The sequence below is a fragment of the Punica granatum genome, chromosome 8, assembly GCF_007655135.1.
Source record: "Punica granatum isolate Tunisia-2019 chromosome 8, ASM765513v2, whole genome shotgun sequence".
NCBI classification, from domain to species: domain Eukaryota; kingdom Viridiplantae; phylum Streptophyta; class Magnoliopsida; order Myrtales; family Lythraceae; genus Punica; species Punica granatum.
Genome location: NC_045134.1, coordinates 18,337,082 through 18,364,870, shown reverse-complemented (window position 1 = coordinate 18,364,870; position 27,789 = coordinate 18,337,082). Strand labels below are relative to the sequence as shown.

General features: G+C 40.1%; 1 protein-coding gene across 1 annotated transcript; it reads left to right on the top strand.

The window, feature by feature from the left end:
• The first annotated feature begins 14,046 nt into the window (after positions 1-14,046).
• LOC116188472 (poly [ADP-ribose] polymerase 1) lies at positions 14,047-22,643 on the top strand. The gene is made up of 20 exons (XM_031517854.1): positions 14,047-14,419; positions 15,103-15,152; positions 15,247-15,454; positions 15,674-15,860; positions 15,949-16,294; positions 16,600-16,795; positions 16,876-17,040; positions 17,155-17,215; positions 17,333-17,396; positions 17,469-17,720; positions 18,248-18,485; positions 18,579-18,691; positions 18,769-18,845; positions 19,061-19,221; positions 20,210-20,401; positions 20,567-20,675; positions 20,790-20,872; positions 21,326-21,463; positions 21,677-21,859; positions 22,180-22,643. Exons 1-20 carry the CDS (start codon positions 14,273-14,275, stop codon positions 22,237-22,239), a joined length of 3,030 nt encoding a protein of 1,009 aa, XP_031373714.1. The 5' UTR covers positions 14,047-14,272; the 3' UTR covers positions 22,240-22,643.
• The last annotated feature ends 5,146 nt before the right edge of the window (positions 22,644-27,789 follow it).

Here is a 27,789-nt window from a genome sequence, read left to right as displayed (position 1 = left end):
GCGACCACTCAAGGGAAAGCCAAATCACATCATCGAGACCTAAACGTGATACTAAGATTCGGGCTTAATACCGACCAAGATTGTAGGATAGTGAACCCGAGTGTAACATCCCGAACTTTTCGAATAAAAACAATAAAATCACATATAATTTTCGACATATTACAAGATTTTCGATAAGATTCCAAACACTTGATAAATCCAAATTTAAATCGAAAACTATACTCTGATAAAATTCAATGCTTTTCCATCGCTACGTTGACCTGTAAAAATAATTGAGAAAGTATTTTCGGGGTGAGCTTGACACTCAATGAATAACTACAACCTAAACTAGCCAAATCATTCATGGGTCCAATCCTATCATAATCGATCATATAAAAATACATGCATAATACGAAATATTGACATGATCATACAGTACAGTTCTAAAAATATCGATATAACAATAATAAAAGTATTAATTTAAAGATAGATTACTCACAATAGCAAGTCCCCGAGCGTCGAAGCATGAAGACCGTCTTATAACTTTTTTCCCCTCAAACTTTCTCACTCTCCTCTTGGATTTTGGCAGAACGAATTAAAATCTACTGTCTGTTGAATATATGGGAAACAAAAGCAAGGCGATGGAACTTTGAAGAAAACACGTGTGTCATAGTGAACATAGGAGTACGGTTGAAATGGATAATTAACACATGGAGGGAAGAAATTGAAACTTATCCTTTGATTAAAGAACACGTGTGAAGTTCTTTTCTTTCTTTTGTTTTTTTTTTTAATCATAAGAATTTAACATAGTTGTAAAATCGCATAAAAATAGCAGATGAAATAATAATTTATCTCCATTAAATAAAAACTTACGAAATAACACGAGTTGTAGAAAATTCGAAATAACATTCCTCTCGTCTTTTGTCAACGTGGGATTTGTCTAGAGTATTACATACACCCTCCATTAAGGATTCAGAGTCCTCGTTGAGATTTGTCCCACCAACCTTCGAATTTGTACACAGAGTGGCTCTGTAAATGCATATACAAAACAATTCATATTCTAACCCAAGACATTTCACCATGCACGTAGAGTTCTAGGTGGCTCATGTGGTTCAAGATGAGGCTCTCACCACAGTCTATGAGGTGTAGCCCGTACAACACTTAATTCGAGCACTTTCGACTGGTGCTTGACTCCGATACCGACTATAACATCTCAAACTTTTCGAATAAAAACAATAAAATCCATACATATGATTCTTGATAATACAAAATTTTCGATACAAATTCCGAATACTCGATAAATACAAATTTAAATTGAAAATTATAAACTCCGATAAAATTTAATGTTTTTCCACCAATATGTTGACCTGTAAAAATAAAAGGGAGAGCATTTTGCGGGTGAGCTTGATGCCTAGTGCATAATCATAACCAAAATTTGCCAAATTATCCATGGGTTCAATCATTTCATAATCGATCGTATAAAAATACATACATGATTCGAAACATTGATATGGCCATGGCAATATAGTTTTAAAAACATCAACATAATGATAATAAAAATATTAATTTTAAGATAGATGACTCATGATAACAAGTCTCCCGAAGGTCGAAACATCAAAGACCGTCATAATTTTTTTTCCCTCAAACTTTCTCACTCTCTATTTGAATTTTGGCCGAATGAATTGAAATCTACGATCCGTTGAATATATAGGAAACAAAAGCAAGGCGGTGGAACTTTGAAGAAAAAAAGTCTGTTATAGTGAACATAGGAGAACGGTTGAAATGGATAATTGACACATGGAAGGGAGAAATTGAAACTTACCTTCTTGATTAAAGAACACGTGTGAAGTTTTTTTATTTTTAAATCATAAGAATGTAACATAGTTGTAAAATCGCTTAAAAATAGCAGATGAAATAATAATTATCTCCATTAAATAAAAACTTACGAAATAACATGAATCGTAGAAAATTCGAAATAATATTTCTCTCATGTTTTGTTGACATGGGATTTGCCTAAACTGTTAGGTCAATAATGTCATGTCAAAATATGACCCTTCTTGTCAATTGGCCCTCGCCCCACGAGTCATCTCCATGCCAATTGGGGAAGCGTGCCTCTATTGATCATGCAGTCCATGATCTTCTCACGCATTCTCCGGCCTTCTCTTCTCGCTCAAGACGACATGCAAGACAAGCAAAGAGAGGCAAGGGAATCGAGGCAAAGGCATATGTACGAGCTACAAATGCTTCTATATCTAATCCCATCTTCACATTGAATATTGAAGACAAGGGATAATCCATCCAAGAATGCATACTAACCCAAACTCGAGACGAGTAGTCATACGATCGAATTTTGAAGCCTGAATTTATGTTCTTCGCCATTTTCGTGCAAGGCTTCCATGGGAGTTTCAACCGAATGAGCCTCCAAACATAAAGAAATCATCATGACATGTAAGAAGCATTCAAACCAAGCAATTTTGATTCATATTCAGATCTGGATAGCTTGCTTTAATGCCCATTTCATGTTCGTTTAAGGATCGGTTTGATGTTTTAAGTGATCTTGAGCCGGGTTCACGCTTAATCGGATTCACGTGAGTCATTTTCCCAACATTGCAGCAGCGTTAACATCCTTCCCAATGATTATCAAGTTCATGCGAGGTGCGTTTGAAGAACGCACAACCAGTTTAGAGATCTAAATTTGATTGACACCAATATCATGCATTTTTTTTATTCTGAACAAGCAAAGAACAATCATGCAACACCCATGAAAGATCAAAAGGTCCTAATTATAGTTCTAAGAGTTAGAGGGAGTACCTTTTTCGAGCTATTGTTGAAGGGATTTACAAGAAACCGGGAAAGATGAATAAAGGATACCGCGGATCCACGCAGACGCCGAGTAATGGGATGACCTGAGCTGGAACTGAGGAATGGCTGGCCTCTATAACTTGCAAGGATATCCAAATGAGAGCAAAAGGGAGCTGGAGTCGAAGGAACAACTCGTGGTTCCATTACCCCATGGAAGGAGCTTCTCAAGTCCTTCGCTTCAACTCAAATTGGGCCGGAGGGGCAACACCAAGGGGCTTCGTAGAACTCCTCTCCATCAAGAAAGAGCGCTGGAGGTAGTCAGATAGGCCACCTAAAGCCTAGAGATGGCTTTGAAACCGGGAGCAGCTCCTGAAGTCCCCAAACCGGGTCTGTTCTGTTGTTGCCGATCTAAGGAGCTATGGAGGGGGTTCCAGCTGGAAGACAGACCACTGGAGGTAGCTAAGTGTTAGTTGACTGGGCACATGCGCAGCGGAAAAGTTAATTACAGTAAAAATTAAATTTTTATCGCATGCTCGTTTAATCAAAAACTTCAATATCATATCTTAACATAAGAATTGCCTTCTAAACGAATAAATAACATCACCTATCGACTCCACAAGAAAAGTTTGTCGATTCGAGTCGATCAAACTAACCATCCAAGTGTCCGGCCTCTAGCTCGTCCACACGAGCACGTCTCCACCGAGATTGAGTTCCTCTCTACCCGTACACTCCGATCTAAGTCACCGGTCTCAAACGAAATCGTCACGGAATGAAAAGATCTTTTCAAGGACGTCAAGGACAACACCGAAATGCCAAACCGGAGCCGAGAAGAACTCCGATCAGCCTTGGGATTTGTGCGGCTGAGCTGCTGTAGTTTTCAGCCAAATTCTCTCTCTTTCTCTCTCAAATATCGGGTCTTATCGATCGATTGCAGTCTAGGGTTATCTGTAAGAACATATCCACATTAATTAATAAATCACAAATGAGTCCTCACACTTAAGTCATCCAATGACTTGCCCTTATTGTAAGAAAGAAAGATCAAACAAGTCATTGACACGAGTTTCCATCAATAAACAATCTATTTAGATTTATCCTTGATATTGAACTCGGCTTCTGGATGTGCTAGCACCCTTGCAACCACATTGTAAGCCTCGTTCGATAATTAATTCCTAATTAACTTCTTTAATTAGAATTAATTATTTTGTCGGTTTAGACACGCTCAATGTGTGACTAACTAGGTTCATCATCAAATGGCAATGAGATTATAGTATCAACTCATTTGACACTACCAGAAACTCTTTATGTAACCAAAAGCATAATTCCTAAAATGCCTTTGGTTTCTAAAGTTCACGAGTGACACCTAGCAGCATATCGTGATAATCTAAATGATGACGAATGTATAATTGAAACATTATGATGAACCTCTGATCGTATATGCCATGCATTAAATCCCTTCACTACAAGATCCCGATTTAGCCAAAGCTACGATAAATGCCAAACTCTATAGCCAATCATATGGACTCTCTTATTTCATTATTAGATCTGTAGTACTTGAACAGAAACTCCTTTCTATTCGAGTCTATCTACCCCGGCCGATGATTTCTCAATCTAGAACAAAACTGATATCCATAGGACCTTTTCCTTGTTTACTTAGGTTAGCGAATCCCGTCTTGATCGAACACCTAATTCCAAGTATAACTAACTAGGACCACTATCTGCCGAATACTCATGCTAAGCACAAATACATTAGCAGTAGCAAATCTTAATCACCTATACTTGAGATAGCGTTTCATCTCAGGTCTAAGGACTACATGCACTAATATGATCCAGATAACATTCATTGACATTAGTAAATTACTGTATGAATATTATCTGCACGTCACGTTCGACTACTTATCATATAAGTATCAACATATCTATCATGATAACAGTTATTAGATAGCATGGGACTCACTACTCCATCTTCGTTAGTATCGGTATACTAATCATGGAAACAAACAGAGATGACGATCTATCTGGAGAAATAATGTCCAATTAAGTCTCCTACAATCGTGAACAGTTTAAAGATATTTTTATCGAATTACTTCATCACTCATATTCTTAACTCTTAAGAATGAAGCATTCAAAATATCTTAAGGACTTTATTCTAATAAATATAGACAATATACAAGTAATAAAATAAACTTTATTGCCTGTCAGCACCCCATTTCGGTCCACCGACTCCAAAGCGACAAAATCATCACTTTGTCACCCCGCATGAGAGAAGTATTTCTAGCGAATTGCTCGAGCATTCATGGCCTTTGAAAAAGTGACATCAATTTTATAAAAATATTTTTGCGGGGTGTCTTTGAATTTCACGCGCGTCAACATCAATTTTCAAATCCGGGAAGAAAACTCAAGGTCAGAAAATATTTTATTGCATAACATTGATCCATAAATTTTTCTGAACACAATGCTGGTCTTGGATCATTTTTTGGACATCCAATTGCAAAGACGAGAATTTTAATTTCGACGCGCGTTAAATTTGAATTTTTGAAGTTAAAAAAAAAAGGAGCCAAGAATTCGGCCAAATTCAGCAAAGGAAGAAGAAAGGAAGTTCGTGAAGGCTTTCCCGGTTTTTGCACAATCATCCTATCTAAACCCTTCCTTCCTTTCTTGCCGAAAATCTCATTCATTCCTCATTAATGCTACAAGCTATCAGCAGATTTCGGTCAGCATTTCCAAGGGAAGACACGGCTAGGTTCATAGGGAGAGGAGAAAGGAAATTCATTAAACCGTTTTCTCGATTTTGGGCAACATTCCTATCTAGACCTTTCTTCCCTCCTTGCCTCTCTCCCTCATTCATTACACATTCATTATTCAGCAAAACATATTCAAGGGAGGGCCAAGAATTCGGCCAAATGCAGCTGCAGAGGAGAAAAAGGAAGTTCATTAACGGTTTTCCCGTTTTGGCGCAATTTTCCGATCTTGGACCATCCTTCCCTTCTTGCCTCTCTCCGTCATTCATTATTCATTGATTCAGAATGGAGGCAGCAACTTTAAAAAGGAAGAGTGAGCAGAGAACAGGGAGAATTCGGAGGAAAGGAGGGCGGCAGAGGAGAGAATAAAAAAAATCATTATTGTCAAAAAACCTCGTTTTTCGGGCAAAACATCCATCTACCCTCACCCAAACTTCGAAAAAATACATACCCCACCTATTTTCGACATTCTGAATCCATTGGTGACATCCATTTAGCCATTTGGAGTCCCTAGCCACCCGCTCCAGAGCTGAATGGAAACGAGCTCTTTGTAGATTTTCGGGTTTCCTTGCGTTCTTCGACCCCTACGACTATGGCGAGTCGTACGATTCTTCCTTGATGGGTCTCTAACGATCCTCACTCTCCCCATGACACGAAGGTCACGTCCCGAGAGCCGTTCCACCGTGCAAACTACCTGAATTTTTTATTTTTATTTTTATCTTTATTTTCTTTCTCTTTCTTTAAGGTTTCATGGTTTTTTCCTTGTTGATTCGGGTCAGTTAGGGTACTCACCTCTTGAACACCATCCACAGCTACTTCCGTGGACCTCTTAACAACCTTGAACCCCGTGCCCGATCGGAGGAGAGACCCCTCATTTTCCTCACAGTCTCACCTCACTCGAGCTCCAAGGAAGGCTTACTCGGATTGTTGTTGTACCTGAGCATCCAGCAGCTCACCTCACACTTTCCCCGATTCATTTTCATTCTTAAGGCATAGGTATGTCATCCACTAAACCCTTAGAGGAGTTAGGTCTTTTAATTTCCGAGTATTGTGGGGTGATAAGGCGGTCCCAGATCGATTTCCATGCATGTTTTGGTATGAACCGGTGCCCTTTTTATCGATTTCGTTTAAATCCCATATTGTTATGCATGCTTGAATGTTTTGTTTGAAATTCCGAGATTATGTGGATACCGATTTCGCATTTGTTTGTTATTGTCGTGTTGTCGATTCAATACTCGCATGAATTGTGATGATGAGAAATATGTGTCTTGGATGAAAATAACATGAATCAGTCTAATCATTAAACCCAACTTTTAGAAATGAGGCATGTGAAAAGAAATCAATATGAATACGAATTTGAATATTTTCAAAGAATCAGATTTAGATTTGATTGTTTGAAGTGAGAATGAGCCCACACGAATTAACTTCATGCTCATTCGGCCGTTAAGGATAAAATCGACTAAATAAACCAAGACTGGTTTAATTAATCACTTGGACTTAAAATCGACGAATTAATTTTATTGTGATCATTTTGCCCATATTCTTGTGCTTGGAATGATGAATGTGTCTTTGATCGTAAGCTCACATGAATCGGTTTAATCATGCAAACTCGGCCTAAAATCAAAATTTTAAATTTCAAGACGGTTGGAAATTGGAGTTTATCGGGCGGTTAACTAATGGCTATTCCGACGACTCGAAATCCGTAAATTAAAGCATTCGGCAAATTTCTAATTAACCTAAAATTCTACATACGGGATAATCGGGACGTTAAATTTGGCTAAATTAAATCACTTGACTCCTTTAAATGAATTGCACGAACCGATTAACAATCTGTAATCACGTCGATAGTTCAAGAATTGTTAGCCATGCCCTTTTTAAAAAAAATTCACAATTTTAAAAGCACCGAGATACGTGCAACGTAATCTTGATTTTTCATGCACACACATATTTCTCGATTCAAGGGCATGACTACCGGTTCTTGTCCTGCCGTCATCCTAGTGTAGGTTTATGCATAAAATGGGTCAAAACACGAGAAAACAAATTAACCACAAACTCGGCTTAATCAAACGTGGGAAAATAGTCAAGCAAAGGGTTAGGTTTTGGGTTTTCAGGTAAAAACACACTTGTCATAACCTGTAAAAACCACATTATCACGATACAGAATAATCTAAAAATAACCCACACATTCGAGACTTGACTATGGACATCATGTCTGTCGGGTCCGTTAAAATAATGCCGAATGCTACATGCCCTCTCTATCATCCCTTTTGTTTGTTTTAAGGTAGGATTTGTATGCCAATATACCCCGGTTAATAATCAATTAATTCACGTAAATTCGGCGATAATAAGAAACCCCATTGTTTGTTTATTTGAGCTTGCTTGATTACATTTTGCACTTGTTTGTTATGCGGATCGAGCCTAATCCTTTAGGACTCGATTCACATTGGGTCCAACGCCCTAACCTTCGATCACGGGGTCCAATGCCCCCATACACCGAGTGCGCATTTAATTTAATTTCCAGTCTTTTCCAAAATCATACGGTGAGCATGAGTGAAATAACGGCCGAACGCGAACCGACCGGGATTCAGTCATTGTAATTTATCTTTTATTTGAGAGAACAATGTAAGGGTTTTATGATGCATATTTATTCATGTAATAATCCCGGTCGGAGAGTGGGCGGTTCAAGTGTCTATTCGAATTTACGGTGTCGAAACGGGCGAGTCGAGTGCAATCTTAAATCATGCGGTAAATAAATAAAATGGCAAGCCTAGCAAGTTAGAGTACCGAAAGGGCGTGTGGGATATAGGCCTTCACGTAATAGAACCCCCGAGTTCGGAATTTCCGGTTCCGTACAAGACCATTGCCTTAGCATACTAGGTGTATCCATACCCCTAGACCCGGGCAACTCACCGGCCCTCGACCTTCGGGTCGTAAACAGGTAGTGGCGACTCCTTCTCACGTGTGTCCGTCGCGCGTCCCCAGGAAGGTGGACACTCCCAAGCCGCGTTGCATTTAGGCTCGCGCATGCGTGCCCCGACGAGACGAAATTCGGGTGCGCACATTGCCTATAAAAGGAATTATCCAAATACATAAATCAGGCTCTATGGCATATTACTAACACTAAGAGGTGTAAGAGAGTGAGGGTAGTGGTCGTTTAGGAAGAGGCTCACTAAGAAAGGCTATGGACGAGCATAAGCGATGAGAAGAACTCATGAGGGACGACTCTAGTCAGCTGCGTTCTTGGGGGAATGAGGGACGACTTGGGTGGATTTGATTGGAGCTATTGATGGAGTAAGGTGGGTGGAGGTTGGAGAAGTGGAGAAGTGGTGGTCACTTGGGTGGTGGCTGACCGAGAGTGGCCATGGTTGGTCGAAATGGTCATTGGTGAGGAAGAACAAGGAGGAAAGGAGTAATTCTGTTTTTTCAAGTGGAAAAGAAAGAGTGTGGAGAGGTTTTCTTGCAAGACAATCTATTTTCAGGTGGCGTTCATGGATGGAAAAGGTCATCGGAAGAGGCTACGGTTGGCCTCTCTTGGTCGCGGATGGAAAAGGAAAGGGAGGAGTGCTAGGCTGCAGTTATTTAGTGGAAAGGGTGGAAAATAGTGCTTTTTTCTCTTCAAGAAAGGCAAGTGTTCTCCGATCCCTACAGCTGGGTTGCAGGGGCGGGCGAAGTTTCCCCTTAAATATCTTGATTCTAAGGTGATTAGAGGGCAAAAAGGCTTTGATTCATGGGCTATCTGTGATTCCCATTAGGGCATGAGGCCTTTTTTGTGAATTAACTCCACTCCATTCTAAACATAAATAATTATATTTATTTTGATTGTAATGATTGTGTTGTTTAATTATGGAAAAAAAAGTAAAAAAAGTAATGAATAGTTGAGAGAAAGTAATGATTGTGCCATTGAATTGTGAAAAAAAATGAATAGTTGAAATAATTTAGTATTAAAAATTAAATTGAATGGTAAGATAAAAAAATTGAAGAAAAAAGAAAAAAAGTAATAATTGCATTGTTGAATTAAAAATAAGTAAAGTTAAAGGAATAGAGTTCAAAAATTACTCATTTTCCAAATAAGGCCTAAGTTTTCCCTACCCAAGATGGCATTTTCATCTAAAAGTGTCATGTATTAGGCACGTTCCATTCAAATTTTAGCTCATTTCGACTTTTGGGAAGCGTGTTAAAAAGTTCATCCCTCGATACGGGTCGTTTCTGGAGTGGTTCAAATTAAATGACAAATATGGGCAAAATTCTCTTCATAACACCCCAATGTTTTTTATGGCCACGTAGTCCAAGGAATCAAGAGTCCATGAAAGTTGGTGTTGCACGTAAATATGACTCGAGCACTTTTAGAGGAATTATTTCCCTTGATGTCTTGAGTTTGTCTACTGTTCATAGCTATACGCATAATTCACTTTAAATTTTCATTCTCTAGGCTCGAGTAGAATCTTGGGGTGGGATACCCACAAAATCGATCCTAACTTGATTATGCGCATTGTAGTCTCGATAATTGTGCCATTTGGATCTGAATCAAACCTGAAATGTGTGTTTATGTCTTAAACTAGATTATCTTGGATCCCTCTCCCTGACATCCCGACTTCCATGAATTTTATCTCCTAGCTCTGATAAGCTCTCGGGATAATTTTTGTGCCCAGACGTCACCAACTCGTTGAATTTTGAGCAAAATAGTTTTTGGATGAATTGAATCCGTTAAGTTGGTCAATTTCACTAATTTTCACTGCATAGAGAATTAGTGATTTTGGCTTCACTGTCCTAATCGAGAACTTCGGAAAATCATATCTCGGCATTCGTGATGAGTTAAGGGCACCGTAAATTTCAGAATGGATATCTTGATGTGCCCCATCTATCACAAAAATTCCAAGTTGATCCGAATCCCCATGAGTAATTTGCCCGATTGACCCTTATGTGGTTGACCCATTGGTTTTGACCAAATTTGACCAATGTTGATCAATTTTGACCTCAACTGATTTGGCTTCCTCAGTTGAACTTTTGGTTGCCCTAGATCGAACTCGATTAGTTTCGATTGTTGAAACAATACATGCTACCAGTCTTGCATCGATCAATCGTAACTAATCTTTTTTTAGGTAGATACCATAGACCCTTCTTAGATCTTCATTGATCGAGTTTGATCGAATCGATTTTTGTTTATTTTTCCTCTGTTTCTCGTTCTGTTTTTGGTGCTTTGTTCTGTTAAGCATTCCTAGGCCCTTTTTTGCTGATTTCCCCGATCCGGCCTGGGTTGACTTTCTCAGTCGACTTTGACCATTTTGCCCCTTGCCTCAATTTTGTTTGTATGATCTCTCCTTCATGCCTCGGGCCAAAATGGGGTATCTGCATCTTTTATCATCTCAAATACCATCCTCTGCCCCTTGCTGCGACCACCATCATCTCCATCTCATCATCTTCCTTTTTCCTTAACTCCCTTCTCGGCATCTTCACAATCACCATTACTCCCTTACTCTCTCTCTCGACCCACAACCACACCAACAACACCATCTCCATTTGCTCCCTAGCCTTTTCCTTTCATTACCATCACACCATCTCTTTTTCTTCCTCTTTTCCTTCTTCTTCTGCCACTTCCACAACCGCCACCAACTTCCCCTTGATCTTTCTCATGGCATAACCTCTCTAAGCTCCTTCTCCTCCCTTAGCCACTGTTGTGTGTTGCTTCCTCCCCTTTGAGTCGTTGGTTGCTGCTGCTTTCCTCTCCTATGCTGCTTTTTTTCCTCTTTTGCAGCTTCTCCTCAGTCTCTTGAGCCACTGCTTGCTGTTGTTGCTTTGTAGTGTGCTATCCTTGCCTTTCTTCGAGCTCTCCGACTAGTTGAGCTTGCTGCCATCCTCTCTTAACCGCTATTCCGAGCTATTGTACAGCTCTTTAATTGCTACGCGTAGCTCCTTCTTTTGCCCAGCTGCTGTTGCATGCAACTTCTCATTCCCTAGTCCTTGAGCTAAGTCTTCCGCCTCTTTGTTCTTTTCTTGTTCTCTCTCCCCGTTACTCTCTCTTTTTATGATGTGTTATGTTTGTCTAGTTTTGCATCATTTTGCTAGTCTTATCCCTCTCTTTTGCAGGTCCGAGCTCCCGAGCCTAACAGCCGCTGCTCCTTCTCCTTTGCACCTGCTAAGTTGCTGCCCCTGCCAGATTTCAGTTGCTACTGCTATTCAAGGTTTCACGAGCCGTTGTCTAGCCCATTTCCCGCTTGTTTGTACCATTGCTGCCCCTTTGTCTGCTTCGTCACATAGCTCCTCTCGACAAGCTCGAGAGAGGTATGATTTCTCCAACTTAATGGCATGGTTAGGGCTCCGTTTTTTGGTTTGATTCGATGATTGCGTGAATGACTATGATGAGACGTATGTTTTGGTCGAAAAAGAGCACAAACCGGTCTTAATTAAACTCGGCTCTTTGAAAACAGGACATGTAATAAGAATCGACCCGAGCACGAACTTGACTTTAAATTTAATATAATGTATTGTAATGTTATAATGTAATAATAATAATAATAATAATAATAATAATAATCTATATATCATATATAAAAGCGGAAAAGCGGAATGTGAGTAATTGATTTGAAAACTCCGGCTCTTGGTTTAACGTAATTGATCGCTTGAATCAACCCATTCGATAACCGTCAGTTCTTAGTTAAGGGTCCCTTGAATTGGTCCATTTGATGGAAATTTGATCTTATCTTAATCGAGGTTCATGCATTTTGCATATATTGGTATTATATTCAACGAATTCTCAATAATTGAAATGAATTGCTCGAACTACCTGAATTTTTAGGCTTTAATATACTGAATTCTCTATAAATACTTGACAAAATTAATTTAATTTATCGTTTTTCTATTTACTATTGCTTCTAATATCTAGAGTACGTATTTGTTTATTGTCATCATGATTTTATTTGTTTGACTGCTTTTTTATCTGTATTTATATTTATTTATAAATTATATGTGTTTATTATCTATTTTTATAATAAAACTTTACCGCGCATGTGAAAAATAAGAGAAAACTATCAAAATAGTCATTAAAAGATTTTAAAACTAACAAATTACTACTTGAAAGATTTTTTTTGAAATAAAATAATCATTGAAAGATCAGAATCCATAACATTTTTGTATCACCGTCAAAATTCCGTTAGTGTCGTTACGGAAAAATGACATGGACGCTTATGTTGCATCTAGTAAACAAACAGCCCCGATTAATGTTACACTTCATTCAGTGTGACGTCATTTTTGTCATACTAGTTATAAAAAAAAAAGGCCCAAACTCGTCGTCACCAGCATCCTTTCCTTCCCTCATCTGCAGTCAAAATTAGGGGAAGCTATCCTCTATACAAAACATATCACTGAACAGACAAGTTTGGGCAAGCGGAAAACAATCAAAATTAGGGCAAGCGGACTTAGACCAGACGAACCCGACGTCGCCTCCCATCAGAAAAGTCGTCGGCGCCGTCGTGCTGAAGATCGTGGACACACGGAACTCCTCTACTCATTCCCTCTTCTCATCAACCCCTCCCTCCCCCATCGAAATGTTACTGCAATCAAAATTATCAAAATTACGACAAGCTATCAACTTTGAGCAGATCGACAGTAAAAGCAAGACACAACAACGCAACAGGGGACCGCAACTTCGAGTAAAACCAACCAGTCAAACCTACCATTCATCGCCAAATCAAGTGAAAATTGACTAATCTCGAGAGGGCTGATTTGGCTGAAGAGACTGCAGATGAACTCGTCTGGATTGCAGTGGAGGTCGCATATGAACTTTAGCTAGGGCTGTAGGAAACCATAAATCGGACTCCAATCGAACTTCAATCAAATAATCTATAGTCGAGGGGGACTTTCGAGACTTACCAAATAGCTCTAATAGCTCTTGCTATAAAATCCACCTCCTCGAGACCACCGGAGACGAAGACTCGGTACAAAGTTGCTAGTGGTGTCGAACTCAAGCTCGACGAGTCCACGACCTTCGGGGAGATGGCACCGGCGACTCTTTTGATGGGGGGCTACATCGGGTTCGATGGGGGAAGGGAATAGGAAGGACGACGCCGGGGGGGCCACGTCAGGTTCGTCGGGTTAGAGGATAGCTTGCCCTAATTTTGAATGCAGATGGGGAGGGAAGGGATAGGAACGACGATGGCGACGTCGTTTCATCCATATCTCGTCCTTTTTTTTAAATGGGAGGCCATAAACGACGTCGTACGCGATGATGTGCAACGTTAATCGGGACCATTTGTCTACTAGACGCCATATAAGCGTCCAGGTCATTTTCCCGTAACGGCATTAATGGAATTTTGAGCGTGGTACCAAAATGTTATGAATTATAGTCTTTCAATGATCATTCTGTTTCAAAAAATCTTTCAAGTAGTAATTTGTTAGTTTTAAAATCTTTTAATGAATATTTTGATAGTTTTCTCGAAAATCAACTAGTTATATTGCAATTTACCCTAAATTTATATTGTATATTTATATTTACTAAATAATAGGCAGGCAGTGGGCAGGGAGCTTTCCTTAAGAAGAGTGCCGAAGAAGAAGCTTCTCAGAGGTTTCATTGTTTCTCACCTCAGCAGCTCAGCTCTTCCCTTGCAGTTGTTTTGTATTGTAGCTCTTGCCGTCATCGACACTCTCCCTCACTCACACCCCAAACGTATATATACCCCCAACGCCAATCCCAACTTCCTCTCCATCTTCTTCTTCTCCTCCTCCTCCTCCTGCATCCAACTGAAGAGAAGGGACTACGAATGGCGACTGTGTCAGGGAAGCCATGGAAGGTCGAATACGCTAAGTCATCCAGATCCTCCTGCAAGACCTGCAAGTCCCCCATTGACAAGGAGAAGCTCCGGCTCGGCAAGATGGTCCAATCCTCCCAATTCGACGGAGTCATCCCTGTAAGTCGTCTTCCCTCGCTTAACCCTAATCCCAGCCCCTGCAGCCAATTGACCTTTCATTCTTGGAAGAAGATCTCCGCACTCTTTGCGCATCCCGTTGCAATGGAAAAGATGATGTAGAATGTGATTCAGCACGGCCGCCATGTGATATGTTAGGGCTCCTATTGCTTGCCATATAGAGTTTATTTGGTCTTAGTTCAGTTCTAAGCTTCAAATTGGTGTCAAGAATTTTTTTTCCCCCCGCTTTCCCTTTACTGAAACCAGACAGAGTTTGCTCGGATATGATGACTACGATTACTGTGGAATACTGCATTGCAGAAACAAAGATGGAGGGATGCTGTCTCTGCGGAAAATGAGGAAGATAAATGACAGCGAAATGTCCTGTTGTTGTTTAGATATTAAGGGATGATCCCTTCACTTATAGTTTCATAGGTTTATTGAGGACGGCAGTACCTGCATTGGATGTGGTGTCCAAAATGGTGCTTTGTAGTTGTTCACCGAAAACTAGAGCTTCTGCCCTCCTGTTTTGGTGTCTGGTAGCCGAAATACCACCCTTTAGTAACTTGTTCATTTCTTTTGGTTTTTGATGATTGTTTCTATTTATAAAAATAAAATTATTTCATCTTCTTCCACTAGGATTTGGTTTTGTACCGGGAGTCTAACTGGCATGTTTTATGAATCAGATGTGGAACCACGCAACCTGTATAATGAAGAAGGCAAAGCAGATAAAATCGTATGTGTTCTTGCTGTTATGATTCTCAGTCACTGTCGATTTAAATATTAGAGTGACTTTTACTTATTAAATATGGAGATGTTTGTTTTGGCAGCATTGATGATATTGATGGAATAGAGCTGCTTCGGTGGGAAGATCAACAAAAGTTGAGGAAGTATATAGAGGATGGGTGTGGTGGCGGGGGCAATGGAGTATCATCATCAAGTAAAAGTACTACTGCTCCATCAGAATGTGCTATTGAAGTGTCACAGACTTCTCGTGCAACATGCAGGGACTGCAGCCAGAAGATTATGAAAGGAGAGGTAGATGTTTCCTTTTATTTTATTCCCACTGCCATGCAATGTTTATCTCCATTACTGGTGTTACCTTATGCGGTCAAGTTTGATCTGTGAGGGGCGGAAGAAAGCCTATGTAAGTCTTGGAACACATTCTGAAATCTAATTCTACGCCGTCCACTGGCTTTCTCTTTTCTCTAGTCATGTTTTTGGGTCTGTGTCATTGATATATTTTTTTTTTCTTAGGTGCGCATATCCACTAAGCCCGATGACCCAAAAGCTAGGGGTGTAGCATGGCATCATGCCAATTGCTTTCTGAATTTAACTCCCTCCATTGATGCGGATAAGCTGCAAGGATGGGAAAGTCTATCAGTTGCTGATCAGACTACTGTTCGTGCTATGGCCAAGAAGGATCCTTCTTCAGAAAAGCATGGTACAGAATACAGTTTTATTTGTCAAGGTTATCAACAGGTGTAATCCAGTGCGGCTTGTTATTTACGTTATCATGGTTACATTTTCAGGGGCAAAGTATGACCCACGAGAGGATAAAGAGGTCATGCAGGATTTGTCCTCGAAAGCTGGGGTAAAGCGTAAAAAAGATGGTGCTGGTGGTCAGAAGTCAAAAGTTGTCAAGGCTGGTGGTGATATTTCTACAAGCAAGGCAGCTGCTTCAAAGAATGCCGAGAATTTTGGGCACGAAAAAGCTCAAATAAAGGAACTGGAGAGCAAAATGGAGGTGCAAAGCAAAGAGCTGTGGGCTCTTAAAGATGACTTGAAGAAGCATGTTACAACAGCAGAGTTGCGTGAAATGCTTGATGCTAATGGTCAAGATTCAACAGGATCAGAACTTGATTTACGGGACCATTGGTATGTATTTATGTGAAAAAATTGAACACTTGCCAGAAACACCAATTTCACGCTTCTTGGACATACTTTTAGGTTGTAAAAATTCACAGCAAATTAATTATCGTTTTTTGGACTTAAATCAAGAAAATGTTTTAACTTGAAAAAATTGGGTGCGATCTTTCATCTTGTTTTCTCAAGAGGAAGGTCTTATAATTTTCTGATTGCTGCTACTGCATTGGTATTGTAGAATATTAACACAGTTTCTTTTGATTGTTGGTACATTCTAGAATACAATTCTCACTTTTTGTTTAATTCCTCTTGTTTAGTGCTGATGGAATGCTATTTGGAGCACTGGCAAGCTGCCCTGTTTGTTCGGGTTCGCTTCGATATTCTGGAGGCATGTATAGATGCCATGGTTACCAGTCAGCATGGAGCAAATGCACATACTCTACTCGAGAACCAGCACGGCTTAATGGAAAATGGAAAATTCCTGAAGAGACGGACAACCAATACCTTTTGAAGGTTGAGCCTTTTCCTCTGGCTTTCATCTACTCTTGCAAAGTTAGGCCTCGTGCTGATCCTTTTCTTGTCTCCATGTGTAGTGGTTCAAATCTCAAAAAGTTAAGAAGCCTGTTCGGGTTCTTCTGCCACCTTCTCCTAGTGCGCCTTCTGGTAGTCAGGTGTCTAATAGTCAGTCTCAATCATCAAGAAATGAAGGCTTGGAAAATCTAAAAGTTGCTTTTTCTGGTTTCATGAGAGAATCTAGGGTATGGCTTCCTTTCTCACCCGTAAAAGAGTTAACTGAAATTTGCTTGAAGGAATGCTAAAGCAAAAAATTTGTTCTGATTGGGATTAGATGCATGTCACACCTGTCTGTGCAGAATGATTGGAAAGCTAAAATTGAAGAGGCAGGTGGTCTGGTTCATCCTAAGATTAGGAAAGGTACCTTTCCCATGGATAGCTTAATACACAGTGACTTTGTTCCCCTGCATTGTTTTTCTCTTGATCGTGTTAAACAAATTGTATTAATTTGCAGAAACAAATTGTATTAATTTGCAGAAACAAATTGCTTAGTAGTCGGTGGAGAGTTGGATGATGAAGACACTGAGATGAGGAAGGCTAGGTAGCTGCTTTGGTTGTTTGGTTTTCCAACATATCAATCTTTTATCTGACAGGAATGTTTTTACATGGACAGGAGAATGAAAATACCTGTTGTCAGAGAGGCTTACCTGGTTGATTGTTTTAAAAGACAGAAGAAGCTTCCTTTTGATCTGTACAAAGTTGAAACGGTTGGTGGAGCTTCAGACATGGTCACTGTGAAGGTGAAAGGACGAAGTGCTGTGCATGAAGCTTCAGGCTTGCAAGATTCAGGCCACATCCTTGAGGATGGTAAAAGCATATATAACACGACTTTGAACATGTCTGACTTATCAACGGGTGTAAACAGGTCAGTTTTTTATTTATCTTCTCTTCACATTAAGAATTTCATATTCTAGGAGGGAGTTTTTTTTATCTTAGTTGGTTGAAACATCAAGTAGGTGTTCCAGCCTTTCATCCAAATAGGGCGCGAAGGAATGAATTTAGTATTATATTCTCAATTCTGTGGGCTATTTAAGTGTACCTGCTTTTAGAATCCATCTGAATTCTGATCATGATTTAGTGCCACTTCTTGTGGTATTTAAATATGTTATCACTTTAGTCCAAACAGGCATAGCGTAAGACACTCTGCATAGGGTTAGTTTCCAAGTTTGAGAAATAGGTCAATAGTAAATTTATATTTCCTTTTTTTCTCCAAGGTTTTTGTATATATAGCTTTATTTAGAGAACCATGGATATCATATATGTAAATCTAATATTGAATCTTTGAGGAATGCTTTGCTGATTTCCAAAGTGCTACTTCCTGCTCTGTTTTGGACGTTCATCATTGTTCTTCATTCCTTCTCTAACAGATTAGTTGTTTCATTCTATGTAAAGCTACTATATCCTTCAAATAATTGAAGATGATAAAGGGTCAGATTGTTATCTCTTCCGCAAATGGGGTCGAGTGGGAAATGAAAAAATTGGGGGAAGCAAGTTGGATGAGATGTCAAAATCAGATGCAATCCACGAATTCAAGAGATTATTCCTCGGGAAGACTGGGAATCCTTGGGAAGCATGGGAATCAAAAGAGAATTTCCGGAAGCACCCTGGCAGATTCTACCCACTTGATATCGTATGACACATATGCCAATATTTTTCATTCCCATGCCCAACGGTATTTCCTCCAATGTGAGTCTTTCCACTAACAGTATATTGGATTATGCAGGATTATGGGGTCAACAAGCAGGCTACAAGAAAAAGTTCAAATGATGAGGATAGCAAACTTGCTCCTCCACTTAAAGAACTGATAAAAATGCTGTTTAACGTGGAGACTTATAGGTCATAAGCTGAATTAGATGAAAATTGTTTATCCTTATTATGTGATGCTCTGTCTAACGGATGCACATCTACTGCAGAGCTGCTATGATGGAATTCGAAATTAATATGTCGGAAATGCCACTTGGGAAACTGAGCAAGAGTAACATCCGGCAAGGTGATGCTCGCAACTATTGATCTTTCATTGTTCATATTAAACATAAGATTGAGAGGAAATATAGGATTAAGGCAGTTTAATAGATATTGCAGTGTATTGTTGCATGGAAGACTCGATGATCATCTTACTTTCATATCATCTAAATGGCACTGTGAACTCCTGTAGTTATGAGAGCAGTACGTACCTTCTAAGTTATATTATCATTACTATGACAGGCTTTGAAGCATTAACAGACATACAGAACCTCCTGACCAGTAAAAATCACGACCCTTCTGTCAAAGAAAGTTTGCTTATTGATGCGAGCAATCGATTTTTCACGATGATCCCTTCTATACATCCACATGTAATTAAGGATGAAGATGATTTCCAGTCAAAGGTATGGAGTGGTCTTTAATGCTACAGGAAGGTCTTTCACTCCTATTTGAGTTTCCTTATATTTTATTTCTCTATTTCTTGTGTCCCAGGTGTAATACACACCTTAGTATATATGTTTAACGGCAATCCTTTTAGATACGGCATTCACATTTTCTGATCATTCCAGAAGTTATTGGACACCTTGGTTGTCGGCTATGAAATATGATTGAATTTTCAGATATTATTAATTGTGGAAAATACATTTCTCTGTCTTAGTCAGATAGAAATTATTGCCAACCGTTTTGTTGCTTCTACACCTTTTCTTTTGTATCAATAACATGTCTGCAATTATGCGAGTAAGAACTGTCACTTGGTCTCCTGTGCAAAAGCTAGTGCACCCAATCACCCCCAATCTAAAATGAAAAATGTTAACAGCAAACTGCAATTCAAAGTTCAAACCAAAAGGTTATGCCTACATTCTGCATACTGAGAACAAAGCTCCTCTATATCTGATTAATTCTCGTCTCTTTTAGTTTTCTTTTCATGATTATCTCATTTTCCTTCTGGGCTCTATCTCTGTCATCCCTGTATACACTTATCCTCCTTCGCTCTTACTCTCAACCTCTGTAACTGACTCTAGCAACTTAAGAACTTCCCTTAGATAAATTAGTACACATAAATTTATTAAACAGCAAGCCTGACAGAAAATTAAAGATAGATGTAGGTTACCTGTCTTAGGAGATCAACTAAGCGCCTAGCTGCTCGCAGGCGTATTCCTCATTTCCCCTGATTTTCTGGATGAGATTGTATATGTGAGTATCATTTGAAGTAAGAGTATTAAGTGATCTTTGCAGTTGAATTGAACTATGACTACTTAATCATTTGAAACTTTGTGGTTATTAAATATTGCCATTCTTCGTTGCTGTATTTGGCAAAATCTTGGAAGTATACTGATTTGATTTTGAACAAAGTGATAAATAATTAGTTTTGCTGCGACGTGACATTGACAGGTAAAAATGTTGGAAGCGCTTCAGGACATTGAAGTTGCCTCTAGACTAGTTGGGTTTGACATTGACAGTGAAGACTCTATCGATGATAAGTATAATAAGCTCCACTGTCAAATCAATCCTCTTCCTCATGATAGTGAAGATTATCAATCGATCGAGAAATACCTCCATAAGACCCATGCCCCTACTCATACGGTGGGTTTTTTGCTGCACTTATTGATATCTTCAGAAAATCGCAGAAACTCTTAATCTTGGCTGTTTAAATTACCTATCTGGTTCTTCAGACATTATGTTTAGTTTTCAAATGGACTTCCCTTAAAGCTCTTGAAAATTATTTTTCTAATTTGATTTCTCTTGTAGGATTGGGCTCTTGAACTGGAGGAAGTCTTTTCCCTTGAAAGGGAAGGGGAATTTGATAAATTTGCTCCCTACAGGCAGAAGCTCAAGAACAAGATGCTTTTATGGCATGGTAAGTACCCGTTTTAAATTTTTAAATGGAAAAAACTTTTTTCATGGTGGCTGTTCAATCAAAATATAATATAATACCAGTGTAAAACAAGTGCTAGAATTTTCTGTACTTCAGGTTCTCGCTTGACAAACTTTATTGGTATACTTAGTCAAGGACTAAGAATTGCTCCACCTGAAGCTCCAGCGACTGGTTATATGGTTCGTTCTCTATTTGTCTCTCCCTTCCATCCCCTATGTGACAACAACATTCAACTCTCATGTTCATCTCAGTATAGTGTTTTGTTTGTCATTGGTGCTTATAGTGTGTTTGTTTTTAGAGTTGAGTTGAGTTGAATTTTGATTTTAATTGGTTTGTAATGATTGTGATGTTGAATTATGAGAAAAGGTGTGAAGTAATGAATAGTTGAAAAAAATAATGATTGAATTGTTAAATTGTAGAAAAAGTAATGAATGATTGAGAGAATTTATTATTAAAAATTGAATTGAATGGTTAAAAAAATTGAAGAAAAATGGAAAAGTAATAATTGTGTTGTTGACTTTTGTTATGTAGTGAGTAGGATTAAAATTAGAATTAAAATCTTAAAAATTGGATTTAGAAATCAAACATGCTTATATATATGAGACTAACTATGCAGTGTATTTATCTTGCAGTTTGGAAAAGGAATTTATTTTGCTGACATGGTCAGTAAAAGTGCCCAATATTGCTATACTGATCCAAACAATCCCGTTGGTCTACTGCTCTTAAGTGAAGTTGCTTTGGGAGAGATTTACGAACTCAAGAAGGCAAAGGTACATGAATTTGTCTTTTCGAACCAAAGTAAAGAGAGACCGAAACCTTGGAAAAGTCATGAGACAATTGACGTGAAATTAATTTATCGTCAAACTTTTCTACTTAAATTGTAAAGCTTTTGAATTTCTGTTTTGGTGAAGAAACACTTGCTCAACATGTTTGTGCAAATGTTATAATAACGACCTTAACTTTTTCTTCTGTTCATCACTTAGTATATGGATAAGCCTCCAGAAGGAAAGCATTCGACAAAGGGACTGGGCAAGAAAATACCAGATGAGTCAGAGTATGTGAAGTGGAAGGATGAAATTGTCATCCCCTGTGGCAAACCTGTTTCATCTAATGTCAAAGCCTCTGAGCTCATGTACAATGAGTACATTGTCTATAATACAGCTCAGGTAAGTTTTCGAAACGTGGTACAGTGGAGAATAATATCTATAACAATTCTTAATATTTGAGAAAAAGTTGTTACAAGGCCTAATTGGTAGGACTGCATGACGTAGGAATGGGATGGAATAACATTATATGTTGATGGTGCCAAAAATTAAAACATGTGTCCTTTTAATATCCCTATATTGAGTGCCCTCTGCAATCACATACATGTTTAAATATGATAAAATTATTTCTGATGAGAGCGAAAAGAACGGGAAGCGCGACCAAGTGAGGAATTGGAGACCGAGTATCCTTGTAAACCATGGTGGTTTGATATTTTGGACAGGTTAAGATGCAATTCTTGTTGAAGGTGAGGTTTCATCACAAGACCCGAAGAACTGGCTGAAGAAAGCTGAGTAGCTGCTGCTTTTGCTCTAGTGTATATATCTTGCATGTCAGGTAAGATGTCTATAGTATTAGGTTTCCTATGATGGGGCTCTGGGACTTGTGTTTGTGGAGAATGCTTCAATCAGCATGGAACTCATCTCTTTTGGTAAAAGAGCGGTTCAGGATGGTAAGATATGATCTCATTTTGGGGTTCGTTGGGAGATCCTTTAACTACGTTTTGTGCTTAGGAAGCTGGCATTTGTAAGCGTACACTATGTTCAATTAATACTTTTTAGCCTGATGATGCCTCCGATAATTGGCAGTAGCAGTCATTCATGTTTTAGTTCCTTCTTTCTGCACACCATTCAACTCTCTCTCGGAGTTGGCTGTGACTGTAGTATAAGTCGTTTATTTGAGATATCACAATCTGCATTTGATTCCTTCAATTAGTATTCGAGAACGGAGCAGTTACGTTGAGGGCAGAAGTGAAAGGGGCCAGCATGGCTCCGAAGTACGATAATAGACCTCAATTAGGTCTTTGTTTTCCTTTTCCGACTATGAAGATCGAGATCGTTGATTACTGCCTATCTCAGATGAGCAGACTGAAACGACATCTTCTATGTTATCATTCCTAAATAGATAATTGAGAAATATGATGGTGAGTGCTCTATGCAGTAAGTATTCGTTTGGGACCCTTAGTGATGGCCGCGGTGCGTTAGTGCACTAACAGCATATGCATCAGTGTAAACCAGTATCATATCAGTATGATATGCGTATTACCGCACTAATCGCGTCTGCAACAATGTAAAACAGTATCATCATTTTAGTATGATTTGCGTATTAATCATATAAATACTATGGACAATCTTAATTACTAGGCTAGTAGAGTAACTCTTACCAATATAAATTCAGAAATCAACAAGCGAGATGTGATTGTGCCACATAATCCAGATCTTAAAACTTCCGTCTTTTATTTTTATTTGTCTTTTCAATTCAAACTGAATGCATTCGTATCAGCACTCTATTTTGGTCCACCAGCTCAATCAGAGATCAACGGCAGCAATCCCGACAGCAAATCGAGCGCCCAGACAGAAGAAGGTTCAACTCACCTCGAGTTACTATTTATAGCCGGGTCAGCGAGGTCAAACACACAGGCACGGGGCAGAGACTGCAGAAGGGAAGCAAGTGCCACCAAAAAGGTCACAATAGGGAACCGGGGAAGTCGGGCAGGCATCAGGGTGATAGAAGTCGGCATTGCAGTACTATTCATCGCCAGAGTATCATAAGGTACCCAATATAGGGTTCTAAAAATACCTCATGGTGCCAAAACGATCAATGACATCTTCGGACACATTTCAGAAATCATCTGCTTAAGCCAAGGCACTAACGAACATCCACAGACGGCCTTCTAACGGGCCTCCCTTGGACTCCCATTCCTCGGACGAAACGATCAATGACATCTTCGGACACATTTCAGAAATCATCTGCTTAAGCCAAGGCACTAACGAACATCCACAGACGGCCTTCTAACGGGCCTCCCTTGGACTCCCATTCCTCGGACGAATCAGAGGTACCCGAAGACAGATTTGGCCACACTCAAGGGTTAACAAGACTAGGTAATGAGCTTCAGACCGTTTTCCAGAAGTCATCCTGATCTCCCGAGTAGATTCTAACCCGCGAAAAAGGGGCCCTTTCTATAGAAAAATATAGCCATAGACCTTTTTGACGAATCGTCAGTACACGAAATCCATACCAATCAATCCCCGGGACCTCAAGGATCAGGGAAATAAACCCTAATCGCACTGCACGAGTCATTTAGGTTTCGCGAGTACCGTTTAGGCGGGAAAAAGGGGTCCCTTTCAAGCAAAATCTCGCTCTCAGAGCTTATCCTGCAAAATGTTGATGTCCGAGCTCTACACCACCTACTCCCAGCAAACTCAAGGGCCTGGGAAATCATTTCGCCTCAAACCACGCAAATCATACAGGTCTCCCAAGTGACGTTCAAATGGTCTCAAACGTTCTACAGCAAACCTTTGGGGCTTGTTTTCGACAAACGGAGATCGCAGTGGTCTCCAAACGTATCAGCACACTCGGGAAATACTGAGAGAACTTCGATCGTAGATTCCCGGGGCGTCTTTGGTTCTCGATCTCCGGCTCAGGTCGACGAGTCAACTGTTCCGCCCAAAGCACAATACACGCCAATGCGAGCAGTATAGCATACAGAAACACGAACAGGCGACATAAACAGTCAACTTCGTTCTAATCATCCAAACCGAGCAAAACCGATTTCCGAGCCTCCGGGCCACCTGAGCATTCATTAATACGAAGCATAGCAATGTTAAGCTCATTTAAATCCTCTTCGCACATACATTGCAAATTTGTCGCTCATTCAAGCCACGGGGATCGAACGCACAACCAATCGAGATCCGAGCTTCCCTCGACTTTCCCCAAGCCAAGTGGACCCACGACTCAACCTAAGCCAGCTGAGCCAACCTCCAAGTCGTGGCTCCTCCCCATGGGTGATTGGAGCCAATCTTCCCCCCATCATAAATTCAAAATATCTTCTTACACCAATCTCTTCCATCCATCACCTCCCATCAACTCTCCATTTCCCCACACTCAACAAGACACATTCCTCACCCTAATCCTCCTAAAAAATTTAGATACCCATTGATTCTCCCTTTAAATTGCACTTCAATTCACTAATTTCCCTCATTAAGCATCCATATATAAGCCTAAGCATAAGAGCATGGGATCACTTCCACTCTTGCACATTCTCTCTAGCTTTCTCACTCAAGAACACTCTCCAAACTCCTCATTTTCCAGAATTCGCACAGTCCCTTGGCAGCCCAGAAACCAAGCCAAAGTAAGCCGTTTTTGTCGGATAACCATTCGATTTTCCGGCGACCGCCCACCCGACTCGACCAAACACCAAACCAACTACATACCCCCCATATTTCCACTCTCCCCAGTCCATTTCCAAGGTCCGTTTTGCCATTTGAAGCTCCCAGCCTCACAGACCAGAAGCGCACAGAACCGATCTTCTAGAGAGTTTTCTCGATTTCTCGGCGCTTCCCTACTCCCATGACTAAGGCGAGTCATGCCATCACTCCCTAAGGGCCCCTCACGACTCTCACTCTCCCTTGTGACAAGGAGGTCACAATCCAAGAGCATTTCAACCTTGCACAGCTGCCATTTCCCTTTACCTTCTCTTTCGGGTTTCATGCAGTTTTCACGGTTTTTCTTTTTACATTTTAGGTGAGCTCAGGTCGTTGCTTGCTACGAGCCACACATAGCCGTGCTTGGGAGTCCCTTGGTCACTGAGAACCCTCGTGCCAACTTGAAGAAGTCGCCTAAAGCCACCCGTGCAAACTAGTTTCTCCCGGACACTCATCTCCTCCTTTCTCCGCTGTGCGGGTCAGCCACTGTACAGCCAGGTCACGCTACCTTCCAACCTCTTCACTGACTCCTCTTCAAGCCCTCATGGCTAGGTATAACCCTCTTACAACTTAGAGAAGCTAGGCCTCCTAGTTTCCTAGATTTGTGGGGCGATAAGGCAGTCCATGACCGGTTATGTGCATGTAATCGTTTAATGAGTTTCTATTTCATTATTATGCATGTATAATGCCGTATTGTAAGTTAGCATGATGAGAAATGGCTAAACTTGGGAAAGGAGATACCGGCATGGCCCATTTGAGCCATGGGAGCTCACGGCTACTCCTCATGAGAAGTGGCCGAGAGCTCCCTTGGACCATTCGGGTCCATGAGGACCTCCTCCTTCTCGAAATAAGTCGGTTTCCGTGTTTTTTGAGTTTTATCGTCGCATGAGTCGGTGTCGTTTTATTGATTCCTTTAAATATCATGTTTGTGTATGTTTGAGTGCTTGCTTGTGTTCCAAGAGCATGGCGGCACCGACTTTGTAAAATGAATGTTATTATTGTGTTTGGTGTGTGGTGTATGCGAGAAACGGCTAACATCGGGCGAGGAGACCACATAAGACCCGGTGGCTCACAGTCTCTCCCTTGAGGAGTTGGCTAAGAGCTCCTTGATCCTAATTGGGTCAATGGTGGCCTCCTTCTCCAGTTTAAAGTCGGCTCTCGGGTTGTGTAAAGTCACCTTTTCCATTTTGTCGTTAGTTACGCGATAGATTGCAAGCTAGATGCGTTATCTTTGAGCAATATGCATGGATTTGAGTATTGGTGATTATTTCGGGTCCCTAAGGGTCGAAGAGCATGTCGGCCTTCATTAACCGGGTGTTCTTAGCCCTTGAGGACCCGCTTTAATCCCCGTGTCAGGAATCGATTCCATTAGCTCGTAACATTCGAGGCTCAAGGCCACAATCACTAATAATTCAACATGCAGGAAAATGAGACGTATCACTTGGCTAAATAAATCATTCCACTTAAAAGATAAATCGCACGAACCGGTTATTAACTTGTAATCGCGTTGACGGATCACGAGCCGTCGGGAATGCCCTCTTTAAACTCACAATTTCAAAGCACTGAGATATATATAGCAAAGTAGTATGGGCATCTAGGGAACACTCGTACGCCTTGACTCGAGTCTGGGCCCGATTTGAGGCGGCTCAAGTTGAGTGTACAAGTCTTCCTTAGAACACTCCGTGTCGTGTGATCTTAATTTCGCCCGAGCACTTTACACATTTTACAGTTCAAGGGCATAACCGTCGTTTCGTGAATCACCGACTACCTAGGCGTTAGAATGATCGAAACCCTTCGATTCACGATCAGAGATGGGCAGCCCGTCCAAGTGCAAGTGTAATTTGCATAGCCCTCTTCATCCGGTTTCAGTGTTTCTGTCACTCTACTGTAGATTCGGGTAATTAGATCCGGTATCTCTATCATAAAATTTGCAAACCGGCCTAACCATTCATTCGACTTAATCAAACATTAGATAATGGTTAGGTGGAACTTTAAGTTCCAAATCGATGATCAAAAGACGTGTTTGGCATAATCAAAAAAGCCGTAGTGTCGTAGTACAAAATAAGGTCAAAACAAACCTACAACGCATAGTCAGATTACATATTTTCTTGCTTATTTAGGCTAGAAAATTGCTTGCCAATTAACCCGGGGTCATAATTGGATTAATCACGTAAATACGGCATAATGTACAACTTATCCGTACTTATATGTATTTATCAGTTTTTTTGATACAAATTGTAGCACGACTTCAAGGGATCCAGTTCAAGTTCCAATTTGACCAATTACGCGAGCACGAGCAAAGAAGTTTAAAGATGAACTCAACGGCCTGATTCAAGAGGTTCGGGCTCAAGCAAATTCGTGGAGGCCCATTGGACATGAATCACGTGATCAAAAAAAATCCATCAATTTGATTCAAGTTATAGAAAATTCCGGACAAGGCTAAATTCAGCAAGTGTTTGAGGAAGCTTCTAAAATAGTTGATGATCAACAGAAGATAACATCAGATTTGTTTGAAGTTTAAATCTCATAGAGATATTCTAGGGGTATTTAGATTTTATATCTTTATAGATTATGTCATATCCCTATCGATATTCTTGGTTTTAATTTCCTTATCTATAGGAGGAGATATG